This window comes from Neolamprologus multifasciatus, chromosome 11 (genome assembly GCF_963576455.1).
Source record: "Neolamprologus multifasciatus chromosome 11, fNeoMul1.2, whole genome shotgun sequence".
In the NCBI taxonomy this organism is placed as follows: domain Eukaryota; kingdom Metazoa; phylum Chordata; class Actinopteri; order Cichliformes; family Cichlidae; genus Neolamprologus; species Neolamprologus multifasciatus.
Genome location: NC_140449.1, coordinates 2,016,810 through 2,039,054, shown reverse-complemented (window position 1 = coordinate 2,039,054; position 22,245 = coordinate 2,016,810). Strand labels below are relative to the sequence as shown.

Here is a 22,245-nt window from a genome sequence, read left to right as displayed (position 1 = left end):
TCTGGCACAGCTTCTCTCCTGTGAAATACAATGTTTTTAAAAACCTATATACTAATAGGTAAGTATACACTAATATATGTGATATTTTAAGCTGGAAGTGCTTCGGTGAAAAGAAAATTCCTTCTTGCACAATGTGCAAAATACTTTTTGGTCGACTGTTCTGTCTTGTTATTTTTTTAATACTCAAATTTCCCATCGAGAGAGCCAATGTGCGTTCATCATCTTCCACACTGAGCTGATTGGTTCAGCTGCTCGTCACGACCAGATCAGCTCCCCATTGGTGCGTGTGCGAAGGTAACTCTACTTGGATAAACTGCCCGAAATGCATTGACAGAAACATTTCAGAGATTTTGAGTGATTCTGCACTCCACATGCATTAAATGTGTTAAAACTACTGATGCTGACAAGTCAGTTAGCCATTTGAAATCATTTGAGAAGCAGATCAAATGCAAGGTAACCTCAGCTCTGCTATGACCTCGGATGTAGCTTCCGATTTGGAAAAACAGAAAAAATATAAAACCATTTACAATTTTTTGGGACAACGATGACGTCAATACGGCCTTTTAAAGAACTATTATAGTATTTTTGTACCTTTATAAAAAGCCACAAGCTAAACGCTTGTTTAAAGCTCCACATTTAACCTCTTGTAGCACTTTTTTGGTCTCCACCAGTTGAAAAACGCAGCTGTTAAACTCTATTTTCATTTTTTCTCAGTTTGAACAGTAAGGTGCTGCTGCTCAGCTGCAAAACCAAAACAATGAGCTGAAAGACGCTGTGGGTCTCCGAGTATGATCCACCTATTCCGCATTACGTGCAGTTGTCGAGATAATTGTTGAGTAATGAAATAAATCAGCTTTAAATTCGATTAAATCTTTCTATCTTAATGTGAAACTGGAACGACGCTATCATCACAATAAGACCAACTAAGTTCTTGTTTGGACCGAGGCACCGAGCCGTTGAATTGACCTCTTTCATGTTGCTTTTCGCTCCCCGATTGAATCAATGTTTCATGCTTTGTTATGTATTCTGACTGTGAGCATGCTGCATCCAATTCTTCACATACCCTTGCCTAAAGTGAAGTGTGTTGAAGCTCAGAGACAGGGCAGCTGTCTCCCACTTGTTGGGACTCGGAGTTGAACTGTGTGGTCACCGAGCGGATTGACGGGGGGAGCCGTTGCCTACGCTCGGCTCCAAGTTGCATCAGCTAATCTCGTGAATAATGCAGAATCATGAATAAACATAGATGAATGTATTGCAGTACTGTAAAGGAGACCTTTCCCTTATTTCTTCTCCTCTCCACCCCGCCTCCATTTTTTCTGCCCTTCTATCACTTTCAGCTTTTCTCCTTTCCCACAAAAACACCATTTCTTTCTTCCCTCCCTGCCAAAATCAAACACTCCCACTATTCCCCCATCCTCTGTCACTCTGTCTCCATCCTTTTCTTTTGCTCCCCGGCCATAGCAGTGACAGACATTGTCGAGCTGTAGCGCTGCTGTGTCTCAGTGCGGGCGAGTCGGGTCCGGCCTTCACTCTCAGCTCAATAGCTGCATGGGTTTCCTCAAAGGCAGCCATCCAGCCAGCACAAAGCCTGCCCACTGGGAATAGACCCACAAAAGAGAAAGGGGGCTGCTCGCCTTCTTTGCTCTGCTCCGTCTGAAGCGGCCTGCCTCCACCACCTCCTATAAATAATACAACGCTGCCTCAACAAAAAGAAATCCAGCCTTGCTCCCGCAAGCCACTGCTTCCATCTAGGCTTTATTCGCGCGATCGCGCCGCCCTTCCCCTGTCTCCCTTCTCCTCACCTCTTTTACCTCTGATTTTAGCAGAAAAGCTTCAGGAGCAGGGTCGTACATATTCACGTGCATATTACATTCAAGAATTTAGGCTCATTCTTTGAGTGCATCTCAGTATGCTGTGTGTGGTATAAATGCAACATTAAGCAAAACTGAAACATCATGTAAAATCCATTTAATTGTAGCCAACCTTAAGAAACTAGAAACAGCTGATGCTGTATATCTGTGTAAACACAACTGTTCTCACTCTCTCAGATACACAGTAGGTGTAATTGTAAGTCATGCTTGTAAGGCTCCACTTCATACATGTATTTTTATTTTTATTCACACCCGTATCCAAACAGTTTTGGGTGCCGACACCCAGCCTTTGGCTTTTAGTACGCTAGCCTAGCCAAGAACAAACAGCCAAAAAGCAAAGTGTCCTAATCTACCTTTAGCGCTCTTTAACGGAGCGTCGTTATCTATCTGCAAACAGTTTTACAAAGCGTCCGTGTGCCATGGAACCTGGAATGGATTTTTTATTCAATCATTCCTTTTGTTACATGTTTTGTGAGTCCCCCAAATTTGAGATTTTTTTAATTTTAATATATTTAAGCAGAACCTCTGTCATTCATTTACAATCACTAAACTTCAAAGCACTGACATCCTGCACTTTGCTCTCACAAACAGCAGAGCAAAGCCCAGAGCAGCACAGTGATGCTCACATTCACAACACTATCATATTCTATAGTGTGCGGCTGTTTAGTGCTATATTGTAGCGTTATACTGGTGCATGAGTTACATTTGAGGGGAAGTATAAAAAGCCGTGTGCATGTGTTGGTGTAATTTGTTAGCGTATTAATGGGAATGTGTGCACAGGGATTAGGCTGCTATCAGTGCAGCTCTCCCAGCCTGCCAGGCTTTAGGCCTGCTTGGACAAAGAGGCTGATTTCAATGTAAATGCAGCAGCTGAGAGGACACAGCGCTCTCGGTGGGGTGACTTCCACCCTCCGCATGTGCACGCGCATGCACACACACAGCGAGAGAGAGAAAGCCATTAGCCCCAGATCAGGGCACACACACACAAAATCCCTAGAATAGTAAATACATCGACTTTGTATCAAACCTTTTTCGATGAAACGTCGAGAAATGAAACACCGGAGAAAGTTGGTAACGACTAGATGAGGAGCTGCTGCGTCTGCTACATGTATGCACCTGTCAGCAATTACTGATCTAATCTGGTCCACAGTGCACTGTTGTGGCCCTGTGTTGCTCCATCATTAGGCCAACTATTATCCCCACGCCTGGCCTCTGCACCTCTTATTACATGCAAATAGTGGCGCTTTATCTGAGCCCTGAAAGAGAACCCCCGCCTCTAAAGAATGGGAGCCTACTCAAAGCCATTCCTCCATCTATTACTGGATTCTCTGCTTTAGTGCAGGCGGCACAGATCTCATGGCTTCGGCGTTAAAAGAAAGGCCGCGGTGGTCGGCAGGATGCAGATCAGTGTCAGACAGAGAACTGAGCGAGGGAATAGCTAATGACTTTCACGCTGTTTGACATTTTTGTGTTCTAATAGACAATATTTTCCATTACATCACTGTTTGATTTTCTTCTTGTATTTATGAGAAAATCGGCTGATTAGTCTTATAAAAAACCAAAGCTGTACAAACATGATTAGACTCGATAACAGGAGCATGAGTGAAAAATCAATCCCACTGCAACATCAGCTCTTGGTAAAATCAATTATAAGAAACGATCCAACAACATTAGGCCCTTGCATGTGTCACATATATAACGAAGATACATACATATGTATATATGTGGACAGATAAATGTGCAGAATATATTAACAAAGCATGAACTGAGAGGAAACATCCAGGTTTTAGAAATGGTTTACTACTGTTTAGCTATGTTATCCTCTATAAGGCCACACTGTATGCACAAAAGAATAAACTGATCATATAAAGATATGTAACTCTGATAAAACACGACCACAAGCACTTGTTCCACATGTCTTGTTAGAAAATATTAACTTCGTAGCATATCCCCAAAGCAGCGGCGGCCTGTGGGATGCTGTGCATGCCTCACCCAAGCTACTTAGCTAACAGCGCATTCAAGCATTTCAGGTAAGACTACAGATTTTGTGTTTATGAGTGTTAACCTGTGTAGCGTGATTAAATATTATGTGTGTTCAGAGGAACAGCAGGTCACAGATATTCAGAAAATGCCGTAGCTAGCATGTCAATCCCAGTAAAGTGTTGCAAACGTCAGTTGTGGTCAGAGCAGTGTTGCCAACCCCTCAGTAAGGAAAATCGCTATTGGTTGTCCTAAAAGTCGCTAGAAGTCGCTAAATGATGTCATCGCTTAATTTGCATAATTGGTCATGCTAATGTAATTGTAATCTATGTTGTTGGAGAGAGAAATAACATCGTGGATGAGACATTAAGTGAGTAAAAAACCTCTTAAATGCATTTAGAATTTATTTAGAACTACAAATTACCGTACTTTCTGGACAATAGAGCGCACCTGTATATAAGCTGCATCCGCTCTATTTTTAAAAAATTTAAAAAAAAAAAAGATATACAAGCCACACCCGGCTATAAGTCGCAGATATCTATGATGAAAAATTAGATATTTACTGCATGTACAGAACAATCTTGTACTGTAAATGTACATGTATGTACCTGAACAGATTCTTTCCGAACAATGCCTTTTAACAAAGCAGCAACTTTGCTAATTAAAACGGAACAGAACCAAGAGAAAATAACCGCTATTTATTTACCTCCATTTTTCCTGTATTTGAAACCACAAGTCACTTTAATCATCTTCGCTGAAACCCATGAAGTCGTCTTCTTCAGTGTCGGAGCTGAACAGGCTCAGAAGCGCTTCATCACATCTGTCTCCATCAGTCTCGCTCTCCGTGTCACTGTCATCCTCCAGTGAAGTTGGCTCTCTAACTTGCATCATACGAACTTCTTCGTGTGGTTTCCATGATGAAGGGGCGAGGATTTGAAAATAATTACCAGTTGGTAATTTGTTGTGCGTGTTCTATCTGCTAAAGAAAAAGTCGCGTATTCTTCTTTGCATTGATTTTTCATCTATCTTGTTTTTTATTCTAATTCTGGTTAGAGTCCCCCTAGTGGTGGAAGAAAAATCCACAGAATAGCCGCACCTTTGTATAAGTCTCATGGCTCAAAACCTAGGAAAAAAGTAGCGGCTTATAGTCCAGAAAGTACGGTAAATTTCTTTTAGCAATTATTGTTTTTTTAATGTCACAATTCCAACCCTTTGTCCGGGCTTGGACCGGCAAAAGTGACCCGAAACAGGCACTCTGGTGGAGTTACTTTGTGTGTGTGTGTTCATAAGTAGTTTTACACTTAGTGGTCTACAAAACAACATAACAGTAAAAGTCGTCATAAATAAGTCTCTAATAACGCCAGAAAAAGTTGCCAGATTTGTTGCTAGTCACGTTTTAGGAAAAAAAAGTCGTTAAGGGTCTGAAAACTCGTTAAATATAGCGACAAAGTCGCTAAGTTGGCAACACTGGGTCAGAGAACAAGTGACCGTGTTTGATTTGAGAACACACTACTCTATCCAAATTCACATGCGACACAAACAAGTACTACTTCACATACTACACAAGCAATATAGCACGAGAAAATATCCATATCATTAAAGTTTCACCTTCTGTCTGCATGCTCCATGTTATTCTTTTGAGAGTGTGTTACTTCATGCTGCTTCTGCTGCAGCATGCTGTTTGCTAATGAGCGCGTACCTGTCAGGCAGTCGTGTGCAGGATGCTGCCTCAGGTCAGTGTTTGCTGCCAGAGGATGCCTTTCCATGACTGTTCCTTCGTGCACACACCTGTATGCTGTCCCCGCTCTCTGTCTGCAGCTTGACATTTGGTACGGTGAAGATAGAAGACACTGCAGGGGGAAGAGGACGCGAGCGGATTAGAAGCATGTAGGCTGACAGCAAGAACATTTCCAAGTGAGCTGTTGAAGATAGAGATGCTTATTAAAAAGGGAATATTTGAATATTTATTTGCAGCAAGAGTTTTCCGTGCTTTAATATTTGTGTCGGGAGGAACTGGATCTTTAAATTGCTTCGTGTGGCTCGTTTCAGTTTTAAAATGACCATTCCAGTGATAACACAATCAGTTCAGCAAATGACAGAAATACGTCCCACAATTAATGCCACTGGTTAGTTTGAGTTCATTTCTATACACTATGAGTTTCAACTTGCAGAGACTCGCAACCTCGCCAACAGAGCTAACGCCTTTAAAACACACGTCCTCACTGGTCTTTAAGGTTTTAATAAATGTTGTAAAAAAAAAAATAACACAATTGTGTGAGTTGCGTTGAATGTGTGAACATTTTACTGTTGACTTTGGGATGGAGAACTATAGACACTGCAGAAAGAAAATAAACCATTCTAAAATACCACAAGAGTCAGTAATGCACCCATACCAATATCTTTAAATACTGGAAAAGTGCTCTACTTCAGCCTGTCTTTGCAGTTGTCAGCGTAGCGTAATCTTCTAAATATCCAAGAACTCTCAAAAATGTTGAATATGTTTACTGATATACAATTCTATTATTATTATTATTATTATAATTCTGTTATTAATCTCTGTCTCTCTTCCACAGCATGTCTTTATCCTGTCTTCCTTCTCTCACCCCAACCAATCACAGCAGATGGCTCCGCCCCTCCCTGAGCCTGGTTCTTTCTTCCTGTTAAAAGGGAGTTTTTCCTTCCCACTGTCGCCAAAGTGCTGCTCATAGGGGGTCATATGATTGTTGGGTTTTTCTCTGTATGTATTGTTGTAGGATCTACTGTACAATATAAAGCACCTAGAGGCGACTGTTGTTGTGATTTAGCGCTGTTAAATAAAATTGAATTGAACCTGCCACCCTAATGGAGTCTGTTTCTGCACATGAGTAGCCTGTGGGGCTTATTTTGTGGGGATTTAGCAGGTCATAGGATGCTGGCCTTCTATGGCCCTCTGCAGGTCTGTCTCCTGGTGTCTCCGCCACACTCTTGGGACTGGCGTGTTAGACGCAGCACACCCACTTGAGGTGTCATGGATGGATGTGCAGTCCTGGAACAACTGGACGACCTGTGCAACCTGAATTAGGTGCAAGCACGACCTCCTGCTATCAACAGTAACAGCACATGAACAGAATGCAAAGATGGAGAGAGCAACGGTCTGTGGTCACTAGGGCTGCCACGATTAGTCGACTAGTCACGATTACGTCGACTATCAAAATCGTCGACGACTGATTTAATAGTCGACGCGTCGTTTGAAGCTTTGTAAGATCCCAAAAGTCGCAGGAATAAGTAGTAGGATTTAAGAGTGTAATAACGGACTGAAACAGAAGATGGCAGCACTGCATGTACAAGGATGCCAGCTGCCGTTAAACCCCGAAGAAGAAGAAGCTGTGTCCCAGAATTCATAGCGCGGCCCAGCTCAGTTTCCAACAATGGCGGCAGCTAGTTAGTTTTAATATTACTCTTATTATTCTTTCTGGGTCACAAAATAAACGTTTAACATATTTTCAGGCGAGAATGTAGCTGTGTAAACCTCAAATATCTGTTCAGTTTATCAAGACACCACATATTTTCAAAAGCGCTCCGACGTTTTCAGAGACGTCTGTTACCCACTAGCTCGATAGCTAGCCGGGGGCTAGGCTAACTAGAGCCGTGAGAACACCGGACTCCCGCAAATCGTTTTCAAACCCACCGCCGTCTTTCACTACTCAGGTTAAACATGATATATAAGTCACTTAGATAACTTAAAATGTTATTGTTTGGCTTTTTTCAGTATTTTATTTGTTCCTGAGTAAATCGGTTTGGCTGAGATCAAAGTTATAGTTTTTACACAGCTGAATAAACATCAAGCAGACAGCTGATTATCAGAAGTGTGAGATGCTCGAGAATATACTCCGGTGTCCTGTTATATTTTAGATAGCAAGGAGTTTATTAAACTTCACCGAAACAATCTGCAAATTTCATTAAAATGTAATAAACTATCATCTTGTCTTTATTTTTAGTTACCACATACCTTAAACACTTCAAGCTGTAAGCTAATGATAGTTATATAAGAGCAGATGCTGCTGGTGCAATAAGCTGTATGATCGAGTCTTCCCTTAAGTCTCTTAGGCAGTTTCTTGTGTGGATGAAGACAACAGATACCGCTTGGAAATGGAGTGCCACTGAAATATGTCACAAAACCTTAACTGACCAATCAGCATGAAATGACCAAGTCTTCCTTTTTCACTTCAGACACATTATCGTTGCGGTGTTTAAGAAAGCTACAAAAAGTAGGGGGTTCATTTAGCTCTTTATTTACTAGTACTGACCCCTGAGCTGGGATAGGCTCCACCCACTCCAGGCTTTTAGATAAGTGGAAGAGATTGGATGGATGCACTGACCCCTGTTGAGCCCTCAGCTGAATTACAGCTCATTTCTATACAAAGCGCTTAATAGGAATGCCTTCCCTGGATTCAGTCCAAACAGAAGAAGGAACGGTGACCATTGTTTGCAGTTGTGAAGCCTAAACTGCACGGCGAGGCAGATGATTATTAATCATCAAGGGAATTTGGGGGGATGTGAGATGAAAACAGAAGAAGAGCAAACAGCGTCAGGGTTTTCAAACTGGTTGAAGAGCATTAGCATGTTTCATTTTTGGTTAAAAATGTGTAAATCAGCGCGGGGATCCTCTATCTTTGAAGCTCCTTTGGCTCCTTGTCGGGAAAACAATAAGATTAAAAAGCTGCATTTATAACCAAATTCCTCTGGGGGTGGAAAATGAATCGACGCTGTCCATTGTGAGGAGAACACATCTTCATCTCTGACTCTGAAATAGTTGCAGAGCAGTGGAACTGCAGGACAACTGCTGTGTCTCAGTACTTTAATGTCTGTTCCACATCCAGCCCTGAGAGAGGGGGCTTGTATTTTCCTTATCCAAAGGCCTTTGCACTTTTCCACGCACTGCCAGACACCCACACACTCTCACTCAAATCAAATTAAAAATGTCACAAGGCAATCCGCACAGTTAACAGCAACCTCGGGAGCTCCATTGTCTCAGTAATTCTTTCATTGTTCGCTGTAATCTGTCTGGGTATTGTCTGAACAAATCCATAACACACAGGATAATCGAGCGCACAGTTGACCATAGAAAACACATTGTTCGTCAGGGAGGACACGAGACATTTCCTTGACTTTCCTTTGGCGTGTTTGTCATTAGAAAAGTCAGGATATCTTTCATTTGGTTTATTTTAACTACACGGCAGTGCAGCACGTTTCTGGCGGGCCGTTCCCATTGGCTCCTGTTTCTGCCAAACAACACAATCGCTATGCTGCAGTCGTAGCCAAATACTCACAGCTGGAGTAATTAGCCACTTCTTTATCTCACACTCACTCTTCATTTGCATAATTTTGACACATCCTTCCCCCGCGATACTGAGATATCATTTTCCTGCTTATCCACTCCTGTCCTCGTTTTCTAAACTCTTTTAATTCACTCCCATTCTTCCCTCAGTTTGCGCCGCTGCTTCTCCTGTGGCACACTTGCACGCCGAAAAGAGAGAGATAAAGCGAGCATACAAAAATCAAAACGAGCCATCTCTTTCCTCTCTCTCACTGACCGCTGCCTTCTGATTCTTTTCAGACGCGACAACCTGCTGGGTGCTGATAACAGGATTAATAATGCTGAAAAATCCTAATCGGGGGGAATTAAAAATGCAGTTCTCTCATTAAAATAAGCAGCGCGTCAGTGGTGGCACACTCAGGTCTGCTGAGCAGGCTTTTCACACTACTAATGAATTACAGCGTAAGGGATTTACACATGTATCTGTAGCTTGTCAGACAATATAGATAGGCAGTCATCTCTGACATACTTTCAAGCATTTCTGTAGGATTAATTGAAATGTAGCCTAACTGTGAAGCTTTGCCTAAAGCCGCTGACTGCTGCGCCCAAAATACACGAGCTTCTAACATGAAGATGCGTCGAAAGCTGGGGCTTCTTTACAGAGACACGCTCTCTCTGGGCAAATAACAAGAGGAAAAATCAAACTGAGCGTATGGCAGTGGGCAGCAGAGGTCCAACTGGGCCTACTGTCTCATCGGCATCCACGCAGCTGCCTTCTTTACAGGGATAGAGAGAGACGACTACAATCTACGTATGAGAGGCAAGGCAAAAACATCCTTTTCCACTTTTCAGAGGCTTCCAAGAGAGAGCCTCGGCAACAAGTAAGAGACACACAGGTGACAGACAAGTAATAAACACACACCTGCACCTGAATCACCGATCAACCTGACCTGCAGTAATCATGGAAGCAAAGCCACATCAGAAGAGGGGAAATGGGCACACACACACACACACACACACACAAACCCACATAGTGTAACCACTGCATCATCATGTCTGTGTAACTGTTAATATTTCTACAGTGTGTCATTAATTAACAAGCAAATTAATAACTTAATCGAGCGTTCAGCACAGCAGACTCATCAGCAGTGTTGGGAAGGTTACTTTTAAAATGTATTCCATTACAGATTACAGAATACATGCCCCAAAATGTATTCTGTAACGTATTCTGTTACGTTACTCAATGAGAGTAACGTATTCTGAATACTTTGGATTACTTAATATATTATCATGCTGTTTACAACTACATGAATGTACTATTGCTGTGATTTATTACTGTTACTGAAGGTCCGCGGCTCCGAACCGTAGTAAAGGGACCTCTGGCTAATATGGTGGGTTCTGTGTCGGCTCGTAGCTGAAAAATAGCTTTACTTTGTTGTCTGGGTCAACTTTGCTAGCAGAGACAGAGAGAGGCGTTGAAAGGCTGCTCCAACAGAACTTATTGTTTCAGAGGAAAACACGAACACGGTGTACAGTCGAGTCTTAATAGCTTACTTACAACTGGGCTCGTCAGGCTCTCTTCTTGGCTGCAGTGGTTATTATTATATTTACATGCTTCCAGCTCCCGTTTCTGCTCGATGACAGCTCGTACTTTTCCTTTTTCTCCCTCCCTCGCTCACAGACACATAACGTGTATGGCAGTCCATTCTCCCTGCAGCACGGACTACACTGCCTATGATGCTACATTCTTTAGAGCTATACCTGTAGCATTCTGCCTGTTAGCTTAGCACAATAACAACAACAGGCGCTCTCTCACCCAGGAAACACGCAGAGAGAGAGTGTCACCCTGTAACCATGGCAACCGTAACGCTGCCGCCTGGAACAACAGAACGTAGCTGTCAAACAAAACCCAAACAGTCCTGACCCGCCACAATATGAAACAGGGAAGTACCGCCGTGTAATCCATTTATTTCAACAAAGTAACTGTATTCTAAATACCACCTTTTTAAACGGTAACTGTAACGGAATACAGTTACTCATATTTTGTATTTTAAATACGTAACGGCGGTACATGTACTCCGTTACTCCCCAACACTGCTCCTCGTTGCTGCCTCGCAGTCCATTAAATTAACATCACACCTGACTGGAATTCGGCTGAATCTTTGAAGTTCTCTGCGTCCGGACCACTGTGTGGTTCATGTTTGACGTTTTCTGTCCACTTGCATTTCTGTGCATCTGTGATGGACCAACGCTGACCGAACACTTTCAACTGGCATATGAAGTTGACCCGACACTGGTAACGAGAGCTGGGCTTCCAGCTTTCAGCGATCAAGAACCAAAGGTGGCGTATCAGGTCAGGAGACTTGTGGTTTGCTGGCATGCGTATGGTTTTGTGCACCCTGGGCTCACACTGTCAAAGAGAAGTTCTGTGCAAACTGCAGCTGAGCTTTTTGGACAAGCTTCACTAACCGCCCACACTCCCACCAGACATTTTCCTCTTCATCACATCCTGTACTATTCAGTACTGAGAGCCTTCCTACTATTATGTGCTGTTCTACTGCACAGTCATTGATATTTTCTATTCCGCACTAATAGATACTGCACTATATTGTTCTAATGTGTACAAATATATACTATATTCTAGCATTTAACTAACTCTGCATCATTAAGCTGTCTGACGGCACCGTATGGCTGTGAGACAGCTGCAGCTGGGCTGTGGGGTTATAAGGAGCGTCTTCGTCCTTGCGGTTCATTTTCACAGTCAGATACAAAAAGTAAAGCATTGTGTGTAAAACATGTGTTCAGAATTGAGTTATGACTCCGAGCATAAATGTGATGTCTGATGCAAAATGCAGCAATTCAATGCAGAGCATTTTGAAATGTGCTAATTGTCACCGAGAGCTGTGTGCTGGAGCAAGTTCTGCAGAACACGCTGTTAATGATTAAGTTCAGTGGTTCAAACTACAACAATTAACTTCCTGTTCTTTTCAGAACGTTGCAATGGATTTGCCTCATAGTTCTCAGGAGCTAATGCTAATGCTAAGCTACATGTTAGTGAGCTTCTGTACAAACATAACACGACACGCTCACACACGCCGCACACTGTCAGACGTGTTGGCTAAACAAACACATGGATAATTGATTTTCAGTGATACATGTTTGGACACACATACTGAGGAAAAGCTAAATCTCACTGCTGCATCCAGACTTCCATCTCTGCTCGGCCATCTTGTTCGGGGGGTTTGAATATGTTAAAACTAAACAACAAAGACTAACATTGTCCAGCTGTGCTGTTGTTTCTAGAGTGTTTAATTTGATACATAACAGTGATTTTTTGATTTAATATCACGTGACTGACAGACACTTGCTTATGTCAGGTGAAAGAAAGAAAAGCGTGTCCCTTCAAATTGAAATGACTCATCACATGTTTCTGTTTCTGTTTCATAGCCTGTTTTGGATTTTTTCCAAAGGATAAAGTTAGAAGACAATCATGGACAGTTATGACTTGAACTGATTCATGATGATGTTTTAATTGAGCACAGACCTCTGCCTGCATACACATTCCCCATGAACAGTATGGCGACTGTGTTAACCCTTTAAGACCTACCATAGAACCAAGTCCGCCAGAGCTTATATTATATTTTTACATGCTGTGGAGCCATTTTTGGGAGCATTTCAAGTTGCTATACATCAATACAACCATTATAGCCCCAATTTTAATAATATGTATGCATTAAGTGCATAGTAATTACATAAATTGCAAAAAAGTGCAATAAATTACAAAAAAATTGAAAAGTTTTTGTTTTTTTAACATATATTTCTAGTTAGAGAAATTTAAGAGGCTTAACCCTCAAAACTGTAAATACAAAAAAGTTGCACAAAATAGTTTCCCACCACAGGAAATTTATTTTGAGTGTCTTCATAGTTTTATTTTTGAAATACACCAATTTTTATATACTGCAGGAAAAACGAAAATAAATATTATAATGCAAATTTGCAAAAAAGCAGCATATGCATCAAAATAAACTATTTCCAGCAGTGCAATATGAGTCCTAAGCATCCCAGAAACGACACAGAAAGTCATAAAGTCAAAGATAACTTTTAAAAACACCAGTATAGGCTCATGAGGCCCTGATGGTAAAAAACTACATTTCCGCGAAAATGACGCGCTCCGGTGCTTTTTATGCAGTTTTTGCAAAGCTATATGTGGAAGGAAACTGTGACCGAGGACAAGCTGATGGCATAAGATGTAAGTACAACTCCTCCGGTTTCATATGCAAAAAAATTATTGCGCTAGCTCACGTGGTTGCAGAGATACCGGGATTTAAAAGTAGTTGCGCAAAACGGAGCGTGCCGCTCTGACCAGCTTTAAAGGGTTAACGCATCATTTGAATGTACAGTAATCACCAAGGATCTCAGAATCAATCTTTTTCCCCCTCAAAAGGCTCATTTTTTGATTTTATTCAGACTTCCTCAGCCTGTCAGTTCATGCAGCCAAACAGAAGCTTGTTCGCACTTTTTATTTCTTTAGTGAGCAGACAGAATTGAAAAGGACACAAAGTTAGCAGAGAGGCAGGATCTCAGCGGTCTCTATCAGCACTCTATTTCAATACATGGTGGCAAATGGCTGCGACACTGCAGGCAATGATGATGCGTTACGTACTGTCCTGCAGCTCCCAGAGCCGTGGAGGAAGGTTGCTGAAGTATTCGTGGTTCAGCGCTGCCTGAGCTGACAGCCGGTTCTTTGGGAAGCACTGGAGGAACTTGGAGGCCAACTCCTCAGCATGGTCCACATAGCCCAACCTTAAACACACAGTTACACACAGTCAGACACCAGAGTGACAGCGAAAACACACGTGAACAGTATATCTGGAGATATATTCATTGGAAATAGGCAGTAAAGGCATCCAAGTAAAATACAGTCAGTTTGTCCTAAACACAGACAGAGCAACTTTCTCCAAATCACAGAGCTGCTGACAACAAAAAGCAGGCGGTTTAATTATGCTGAAGGTTTGCTGACTCGAGAGGAAAAACACATCTAAGAAACGCACACGTGCAAAAGCTCACACCTTTTTCTTTTGAGTCTGAATCATACATGTTGACTGGGTCACCGTGAGAAACAATGAAAGGCCTCATTAAAGAAAGACTGTGTGTGTGTGTGTGTTCGAACTGGGAGTCACTGAACTCCTGAACCAGCCCAGCTAGCAGCGCCGAGGGAGACGAAAGATTGAAAATAAGCGAATAGCAACAGATTCAGTCAGTAATGAGGCATCTACTGCATTAAATAAACATGATGTTATTCTGCGCTGCTCACCGGCCCCACGCTCGCAGTACTCACAACACCTCTCATGTTCTCTGGGTTTCTCGTGGCTGAGTCCCCAGTCAAGCGCTCTGACAGCCACTCCCATGACTCTCAGAGGGGATCTCGACTCAACTTATCAGCGGAGAGAAGCAGGGAGGATAACTCTCTGTTCAACTCATCAACGCCACTCAGAACAGAAGCAGAGATAAAGTTAATGAAGTCCATCAGGGCCTCTACGAGCCTCTTTCTCATACTGGGTGTAACTTTGCTGAAAACTTTGAAGACAAACCAGACAGTGTGTGAAAGTGTGCCGATAGATTAAGGCCTGCTGTTCTACGGTTTTCTGTTTTAGAGCCAAATGATAACATTAGGATTAAGATGAAAGAGGTAACAGCCATGATTTTGTGCAACTATTTAATATCTTGGAAGCTCAAGCAGACAAAATACCACAAAAAAGGTTAAACAACGAGCTTCATTAAACAGAAAGTATCCAGGTGTCATGTTTTGCTGTGTGGCAGCCGGAAAGTCCCAATCGACGGACAATTAAACTCAAAGCACAACTTTATTCGCTGGATACTCTCTCCATAAGAAATTACCTCCACAAAAAACTCAAAAACCTTGTACATGAACTAGAAATTAAACTGGACTCAGGAAACTAAAACTATGAAACACAGGCAACCAGTGTTGGTCAAGTTACTTGAAAAAAGTAATCAGTAACTAATTACTGATTACTTCACCCAAAAAAGTAATCCCCGTTACTTTACTGATTACTTATTTTCAAAAGTAATTAATTACTTAGTTACTTAGTTACTTTTTAAAAACACGATTTACAACCTGAATAGGTGATAAAGTGATAGATCTTTCAGCCCAATTCTACTTTTTCTACATAATCATCATACAAAATGTAATCAAATGGAAAAGTCTCTTTTTAAAACTTGTTTCATTAGTTTTAATCTTTTAACTTTATGCATCAAGCAAACATTTAATTATCTGCAACATTCTCTGACTGGAAGAAATTAGTTTAACATTTAAACCTATTTTCTGCACATTCCAGCACATAAAATAAAATATTTTGTGTGTTTACACTCAGTCTTTCAAATAGATGCAAGTAAAACACAGCAGAAAATAAATAAAATCAAAGACTAGCGGTCCTGTTGCTCTATTTTCACCTGTAAAGCAGGAGTGGGGTAGGCGGAGGGTTACCCTGGTGCAGGTGTGCAGCGGTCAGTGGAAGAATCCGCGAGTTTCTCTGTGAGTTTCCCATTACGTCGTAGCTACTCGGTGTTTGTTTGGAAGTTTAGGGTTTTTTTCGCTGTAAAAAGAAGTTTTCTTCCCACGCACAACGGACACTAATGTTTTTGTCACTTTTTATGGAATCAAACTCAAAGTAAGGTCAGTACTTCCACGCTTTAAACGCTGCACGCTCATACTCTCTCTGCACTGATATATGATCCATTGTTGATCTGCACACAGCTGTTGTCACGAACGTCGCACTCGCTTACGTCACTGTCATGAGACACTCGCAAAAAAAATCACGGTTTTAGTAACGCAGCGTTCCTACGGGAAAGTAACGGTAATCTAATTACCGTTTTTGCAATAGTAATCCCTTACTTTACTCGTTACCTGAAAAAAGTAATCAGATTACAGTAACGTGTTACTGCTGTCTCTGCAGGCAACTGAGGAAACGTAGGGAACGCAGCAACTCGTGGGATACAGGAAAAGAACAGAGCAGACATGGGAACAGAGACTAAACACAGGGAGGAAAAGCTACGATCACCAGGAACTGGTCTCGGGTTTTTTAGTTTTTAAAAGGAAGAAAAACTAATCAGGCCAATTGTCCAGGCTAACAGCAAGAAAATGATAGTTATTTATATTAAAGAGCGTTTTCTAACCTTAAAACTCTGTTCTTCAATAATCAAAGTGAATTACACACTGTGGCTGTTGTTAGCAGCACCAACAACTGCGTTTCCTTGCAGGTTCACATCCAAACGTGTAAAACGTGGTTACTCATCGCTCCTGCTCAGTGATTATATGTTGGTTTTCTTAGTGGCAGTCTGAAGGTAACCATTCATTCTTTACTGGAAAAGAGAGAAAGCACACTGCTGCCTGCTAGAGTTTGGGACTGTAGCATCCTAGACCTCCACCATCCCACCTGTACAGTTCACAGGTGCAGCTTGCCAGTGTTAGCAGATAACTAAACACTTCACTCGATCCTCTAAATCAGCGGTCCCCACCCCCCGGGCCACGAACCAGTCCGTGAGCTGGTTGCCACCGGGCTGTGAGAGTTGAGGCTCGGGTGTGGAATTTATGGTTTTCAGGGTTTTTATCGCTAACTCGGTTTCCCTGGGTTTTTTCCCGTGTTGTAGTTGTGTCTTAGTTTGAAAGGAATATTTACACGTTACCATAGCGACCAGAGAGCATTAAGTTACACAGTGAATTCACGTTTATTATTATATTTACAAAATACCACAGTTTTTGTCTTCGGCATATTATTTTATTTTATAGACCAGCGGACTGTCACAGACCGGCCTTTAAGGTGTTGCAGTCCAGTACCAAACGACTCACGGACCAGTACCGGTCCGGGGGTGGGGGCTGCTGCTCTATATATCGTCCCTGCTGGCTACAATACATACATCTGAATTGTGAACAACATGTAACTGAAGCCACACCAGCTCACACGTTGCTGTAACAAAATCCTTGTCCAGTGTTGGGGAACCAGGACGTCTTGATGAAATGAGGCTACTAAAACTAAGGCATGAGAACATTAACGTAATAGACAACGAAGCACCTGGCAGCTCAGCGCTATAATACTGAAGCTGGAGACTCAGAAGCTGCAATACAGTGGAAGCAATTGTGAGCAGTATGGACCAACTGCAACAGCAGCTGCATCTACTGAGCTGAAGAGGAAAACTGTGGCCAAAGTCAAGGTGGCCTCCAAACCAAGAGCATCACTCCTTAGGGCTGGGCGATATGGCCTAAAATCCATATTGCGGTATAATTTGAAGCATGTGCTGTAACGATATATATCACGATATATTCTTTTCTTCTGTATAACGTATTTTCCACACTATAAGGCACACTTAAAACCCTTTAATTTTCTCAAAAATCGAGAGTGTGCCTTATGTATGATTTCTGGTTGTGCTTACTGACGTCGAACCGATTTTGGCTGCAGAAATCTGTTAAAAAATGTTTTAGTACAACTTTGGTAAGCCGCACTGCTTGATGGATTGTCAGAGCATTACGGCTGCCGTAGTGAGGAGCTTCACGGAGTAATCTGGGTCCAAAACTCCGTCAGCTTCAGGTCCCAAAGTCAAATGAACACAGAGTTAAAAACGGTCTAAATTCTTTCATCTTTAATAAAATGATCAGCGTTGCTGCTTTAGCAGGTGTAACAATTAAGTTTTACATCCATGAAAACAGGATTTATTAAATTTAACAGAGTTAGAAGTTAACACGAAGTTAGCTCGCTAGTTTCCACCTAAACATTTCATACCATGTTCTTACTGAGAGATTTTTGAAACTAATTCAAACGTACAGCTCTGCTACCACTTCCAACATAAATGAAGACAGAAAACTAAGCAGTGGCGTTTGCAGGGTTACTGAAGTTGGGCTAGCTGGTATATAATGTTGTGCTACGTGATTGCTAGCGACACAGCTATGTTAGCATAACATTAGCACAGTGAAGCTGGAGGATGAACGCCAACTTTTTTACCACTTGATAAAAGTTAATGTGAAGGTTTCTGGTGGTCAGGGACAAATGCAATCGCATAGCAGGATGCTGTACACGGGCCAAACTTCAGTCAGGAGAACATCTGAGATCATTCATCCACAATACGAGGTTAGTCATTAATATACTGCAACAACATGGGAACAGAGCAGCTGCGAGAGAATTCAACATTAATGAATCAATGTTACGGAAGTGGAGGAAGCGCAGTTTTTGGCTTTCCCCATATTTCAAAAGTGCTTCATCTCTTTGCTGTGACTGTCGCCTGCCATAATTTGCAGATGATAATGGTTGTAGCCGCTGCGATGCTTTCGACCAAAACAGGCGCAGCTTGATGACATCATCAACATGCACTATCGCGTTAGAGCAATATAGTCAAATTCTCTATCGTTGGCCAAATTTATATCGTTTATATCGTATATCGTTTATGTCGCCCCACCCCTACCGATAGTCCAATCAGAGGAGGGGCTTGCAGATCTGCCTATTGCAGATCTATATATCATCCCCACTTCCAGTTTCACTAAAACTGAAAAATCGATATAATTAGCCTGCTTTTCAATCAGTCAGCAGATTAACTAATAATCTATACTGGATGTAAACAGGGGCCAGTAATTTATATTACTGTGAGGTTAATGTGACCATGTCCCAAACTTGCAGCTGGAATGATAAACTCTACTGCATTAAAAACAAATCTTCCAGTGAAACCTTATGAACGTGCCTTTGTTGTTAGTCTGTAAGTGAAGCTGGATTCAGGTGTTGTCTTTTCTCTGCAGGCACATAGCTGTTGGTGTGAAATCTCCTGGATATCAGTATGTTGGCCTTTGAAAGCTGCTGATGCATGGTAGGTGTGCATTCCTTTCTGCTATTGCTGCCAACTTAGCTGAGCGAACGAGCCAACATCTGCATTAAGATCGATAGTGTCTCCTGTGGCTATCAAACAGATCTAGGTGATGACACATTCACAGCAGGCTAAGGCATTCCTTCTTCACTGGAGCATGGCAAGTGCTTTTTCATGGTAATCCATCAAAATAACTACAGGAAGGACTTTCGAGAAGCGAGGGCGAGGAGACCACCTGCCTCTATTGTCTCGTCACCACAACTGAAAGTAGCAGAGGAGACCTTTCATCTCGGCCACTGGGAGCTGTTTAGGTAGAAAGCTTTTGTGTGTTTTGTCTGAAGAATTTCTATGAAATGCTTTCACCACGTCTGACTAATTTAATGACGAGATTGTTGAATAAAAACCAAGTGTGAAGGCAGCAACACATGACCAAACAGGCCCCAGCGCAACTGATCTGAGGATAGCAGTCGTAGTTTTCCACCTCACTTTTCGTTATACCACTGGCATATACTCGTGCTTATACTTAGTCTGTGCACATCGCAGCAACCTCATGCACAAACACTACCATCCATGTTCCTTTAGTACCTACAGACCATCATTTAAATGTCAAAGCCAGCCTGGGTTTTTATGTGCACCCCATCTTCTAATGCAGGGGTCTCAAACTTTATAAATATTTAAATAACAGATGTGATCATCCAGTTGTTCTCCCTCTCGCCTCCAGGGGCATTGGGGTTCAACAGGTTATGTGTTTACTGTTTAATTTCTTTGTGAGGTATGAACGGCCATAAGGGAAATTTGTATCAGTAGGAAAAAACTGCAAAACTTGTGCAAAGTCAAATATTTCTGCATGTGGTTGTTTGTGTTGAGCGGCAGATCAAACAAGAATTATAAATGGCTTCCAGCGCACATTCAGGCCTGCGAGACTCATTTAGACACTCGATATCACTGAAATGCAGACAGACGATGATTTTACGTTTGAACTCATTTGTTCACTTCTCTCGACACGCTTGTCTTTAAATCGGGCTTCACGTCTCTCTGTGTACCTGGCCCGTACCACAGAACGTCTGCCCCCCTTTCTTCTTTCACAGAATGGTATGATCCCAGTGTGTCGTTGCGTGTGATTGGCCACATGGTGTGTCGCACCCCTGCCTGCATGGATTCACAGCAGGGCTGAAGTTTCGTCTCCCACGTACTGATGGGATATTAATAATATGACATTTTTAATGGGCCAGATGTGGCCCGCGGGCCGTACGTTTCACACCCCTGCTTCCAACAGGATAATGCACCATGTCACATGTTCAAATCATCTCAAACTGGCCAATCAGACGTCAGCAGTCACCAGATATAAACTCAAACCTTTGGAGCGGTCGAGCCACATCATGCATGTGCAGATCTTTGAGGAACCACATTTTGAATCTTTGCCACAAAAGCTCTAACTGGGTCTGACGAGGTGTAACTAATGAAGTGTCCGCTGGGTGTATTTTTAGGCCCTAGCAGCAGTTGGTGTGAAGTGAGGGAAAGATCTGGTTTACACTTCATTTGCATTCCAACAAAAACCTTTAATTTCAAAGCTGCTGTTGTTGCTGCGACCTGACCACAGCGCCTGTGACACCGACTTTAAATGCAGTACTTTAACAAAAACGTTGCCTCTGGCCTTTGGGGGAAACAACTGTACTACGATACACGTCGAAGCACACAAACACATAAAACCCCCATAGACACAGATTGATTTCCTGTCCATCAGCCGTCCGCATTTTCACAGCTGGAAGAAAAACAGTGCAGCAGAGAAAAATGGCTGATGGAAACCAGAAACACAGAGAGCACGAGGGGGTGAGCCAAGTCTCAGGGCAGGACGTAGCGAGTTCATATCGAATTCACCGTTCCCTGGACTGTGATGAAAGGCAGTTGGGAGGAAGTGATGGCCATTAACATTCCACCTCACTTTCTTTCTGCAAATTTTTATTTCCTCCTGGACTCGAGAAAATCAGGAGACCGGGAGGGACCGAGGAATCCACCGCAGCTAACATTTATGTCTGCTTTTCATTTGTCGTCGGATGCTTCAGTTCACTTCTTTAACCTCCTAGGACCTGCGTTCACATCACATTTTGGGTTATTTAGACCAAAATACTCGATTTTGCTCTACAAGGGCCTGATATCCACTTACGAGGACATTATCCTGCTACTGTTCTATCAACATTTTAAACGAATATCTTCATATGTGGCTCTGATTTTTCTTAAAACAAAAATAAAATAAAAAGAAAATCTGGTAATTCTTTGTTTTTACATTCATCAGGTCCCAATCAGCCCAAATATCAAAGAGAAATTAAAAATGCTGCTATGGAAGAGTTCAGGTCTTAGGAGGTTAAAGGATCTTCTATTAAAATCATTATACTCTACATTAGCTGCTTTCAAATCAAACCCATCCAACTGAAACAATTACTCTGCACTGAAAAAAAGGGATTGGCCAGCTCTTGGACTTATGTAAGCATCTTGCGTGTATTTAACACAATTGCCTCATACTTTAAAGTTAAGTGTAACTATATAGTGTAGAAACTATGTAATATGCAGAGAGGCAGATTAAATTCCCACAGACATGCAGCTTGTGGGGATAGGTTAATTGGATAATCCAAATTGCCACTAGGTGTGAATGTGCGAGTGAATGTGAGCGTGAATGGTTGTCTGTCCCTGTGTGTTGGCCCTGCGACAGACTGGCGACCTGTCCAGGGTGTACCCTGCCTCTCGCCCTATGACAGCTGGGATAGGCTCCAGCGACCCCCGCGACCCTGAAAAGGATAAGCGGAAGCGAATGGATGGATGGATGGCAGATTAAATTGTTCATATCATGTTCGAATGAAGTAAGTCAATAATATAGCAATGTTAAATGCTGCGACACCGCACAGGATTTCAGTCTCGTGCACTTTGGATCATGGTTTGAGGAAGGCATCCATCTCAGTCAAGTCAAGTAGCCGCCTTTACTTTTTTTGGTATACTAAATGAAGTAAATTGGGTGGTTGTTACATTAAAAAAGTCTAACTTGTAATTTGAACACAAAAGTTTCATGTTTCTATCTTGAACGTAATTAAATCATGTATGATCTGTATGAAATTCAACTTAATTTGTTCTTGTTGAGATGACATGATACAATCTAGTAAGAGTGGTTAGTTGCTGGACTCATGAAATTGACAAGATCACATGAGAGTTAAAAATCACTGAAGTTATAAGAGGCAGACAACT

The 22,245-nt window shown here is 42.1% G+C and overlaps 1 protein-coding gene and 1 long non-coding RNA gene across 7 annotated transcripts in view; one reads left to right on the top strand and one right to left on the bottom strand.

Annotated features, from left to right (window-relative positions):
- Positions 1–22,245, bottom strand: part of cdk14 (cyclin dependent kinase 14) — a 267,760-nt gene that overhangs the window by 48,472 nt on the left and 197,043 nt on the right. For 5 of the 6 annotated variants that reach the window (XM_085176729.1, XM_085176731.1, XM_085176732.1 and 2 more), the window contains 2 exons: positions 13,811–13,950; positions 5,551–5,701 (listed from right to left, as the gene is read on the bottom strand). In XM_085176729.1, the coding sequence (XP_085032855.1) occupies positions 5,586–5,701; positions 13,811–13,950 (256 nt within the window). In that variant the 3' untranslated portion in view covers positions 5,551–5,585. Of the gene's footprint in view, positions 1–635; positions 5,702–13,810; positions 13,951–22,245 lie in introns of those variants that run through there. The other variant, XM_085176730.1, reaches the window with a different exon arrangement.
- LOC146507558 (uncharacterized) overlaps positions 1–22,245 on the top strand; it is a 401,529-nt gene that overhangs the window by 351,258 nt on the left and 28,026 nt on the right. The gene's annotated exons all lie outside the window — the stretch shown is intronic.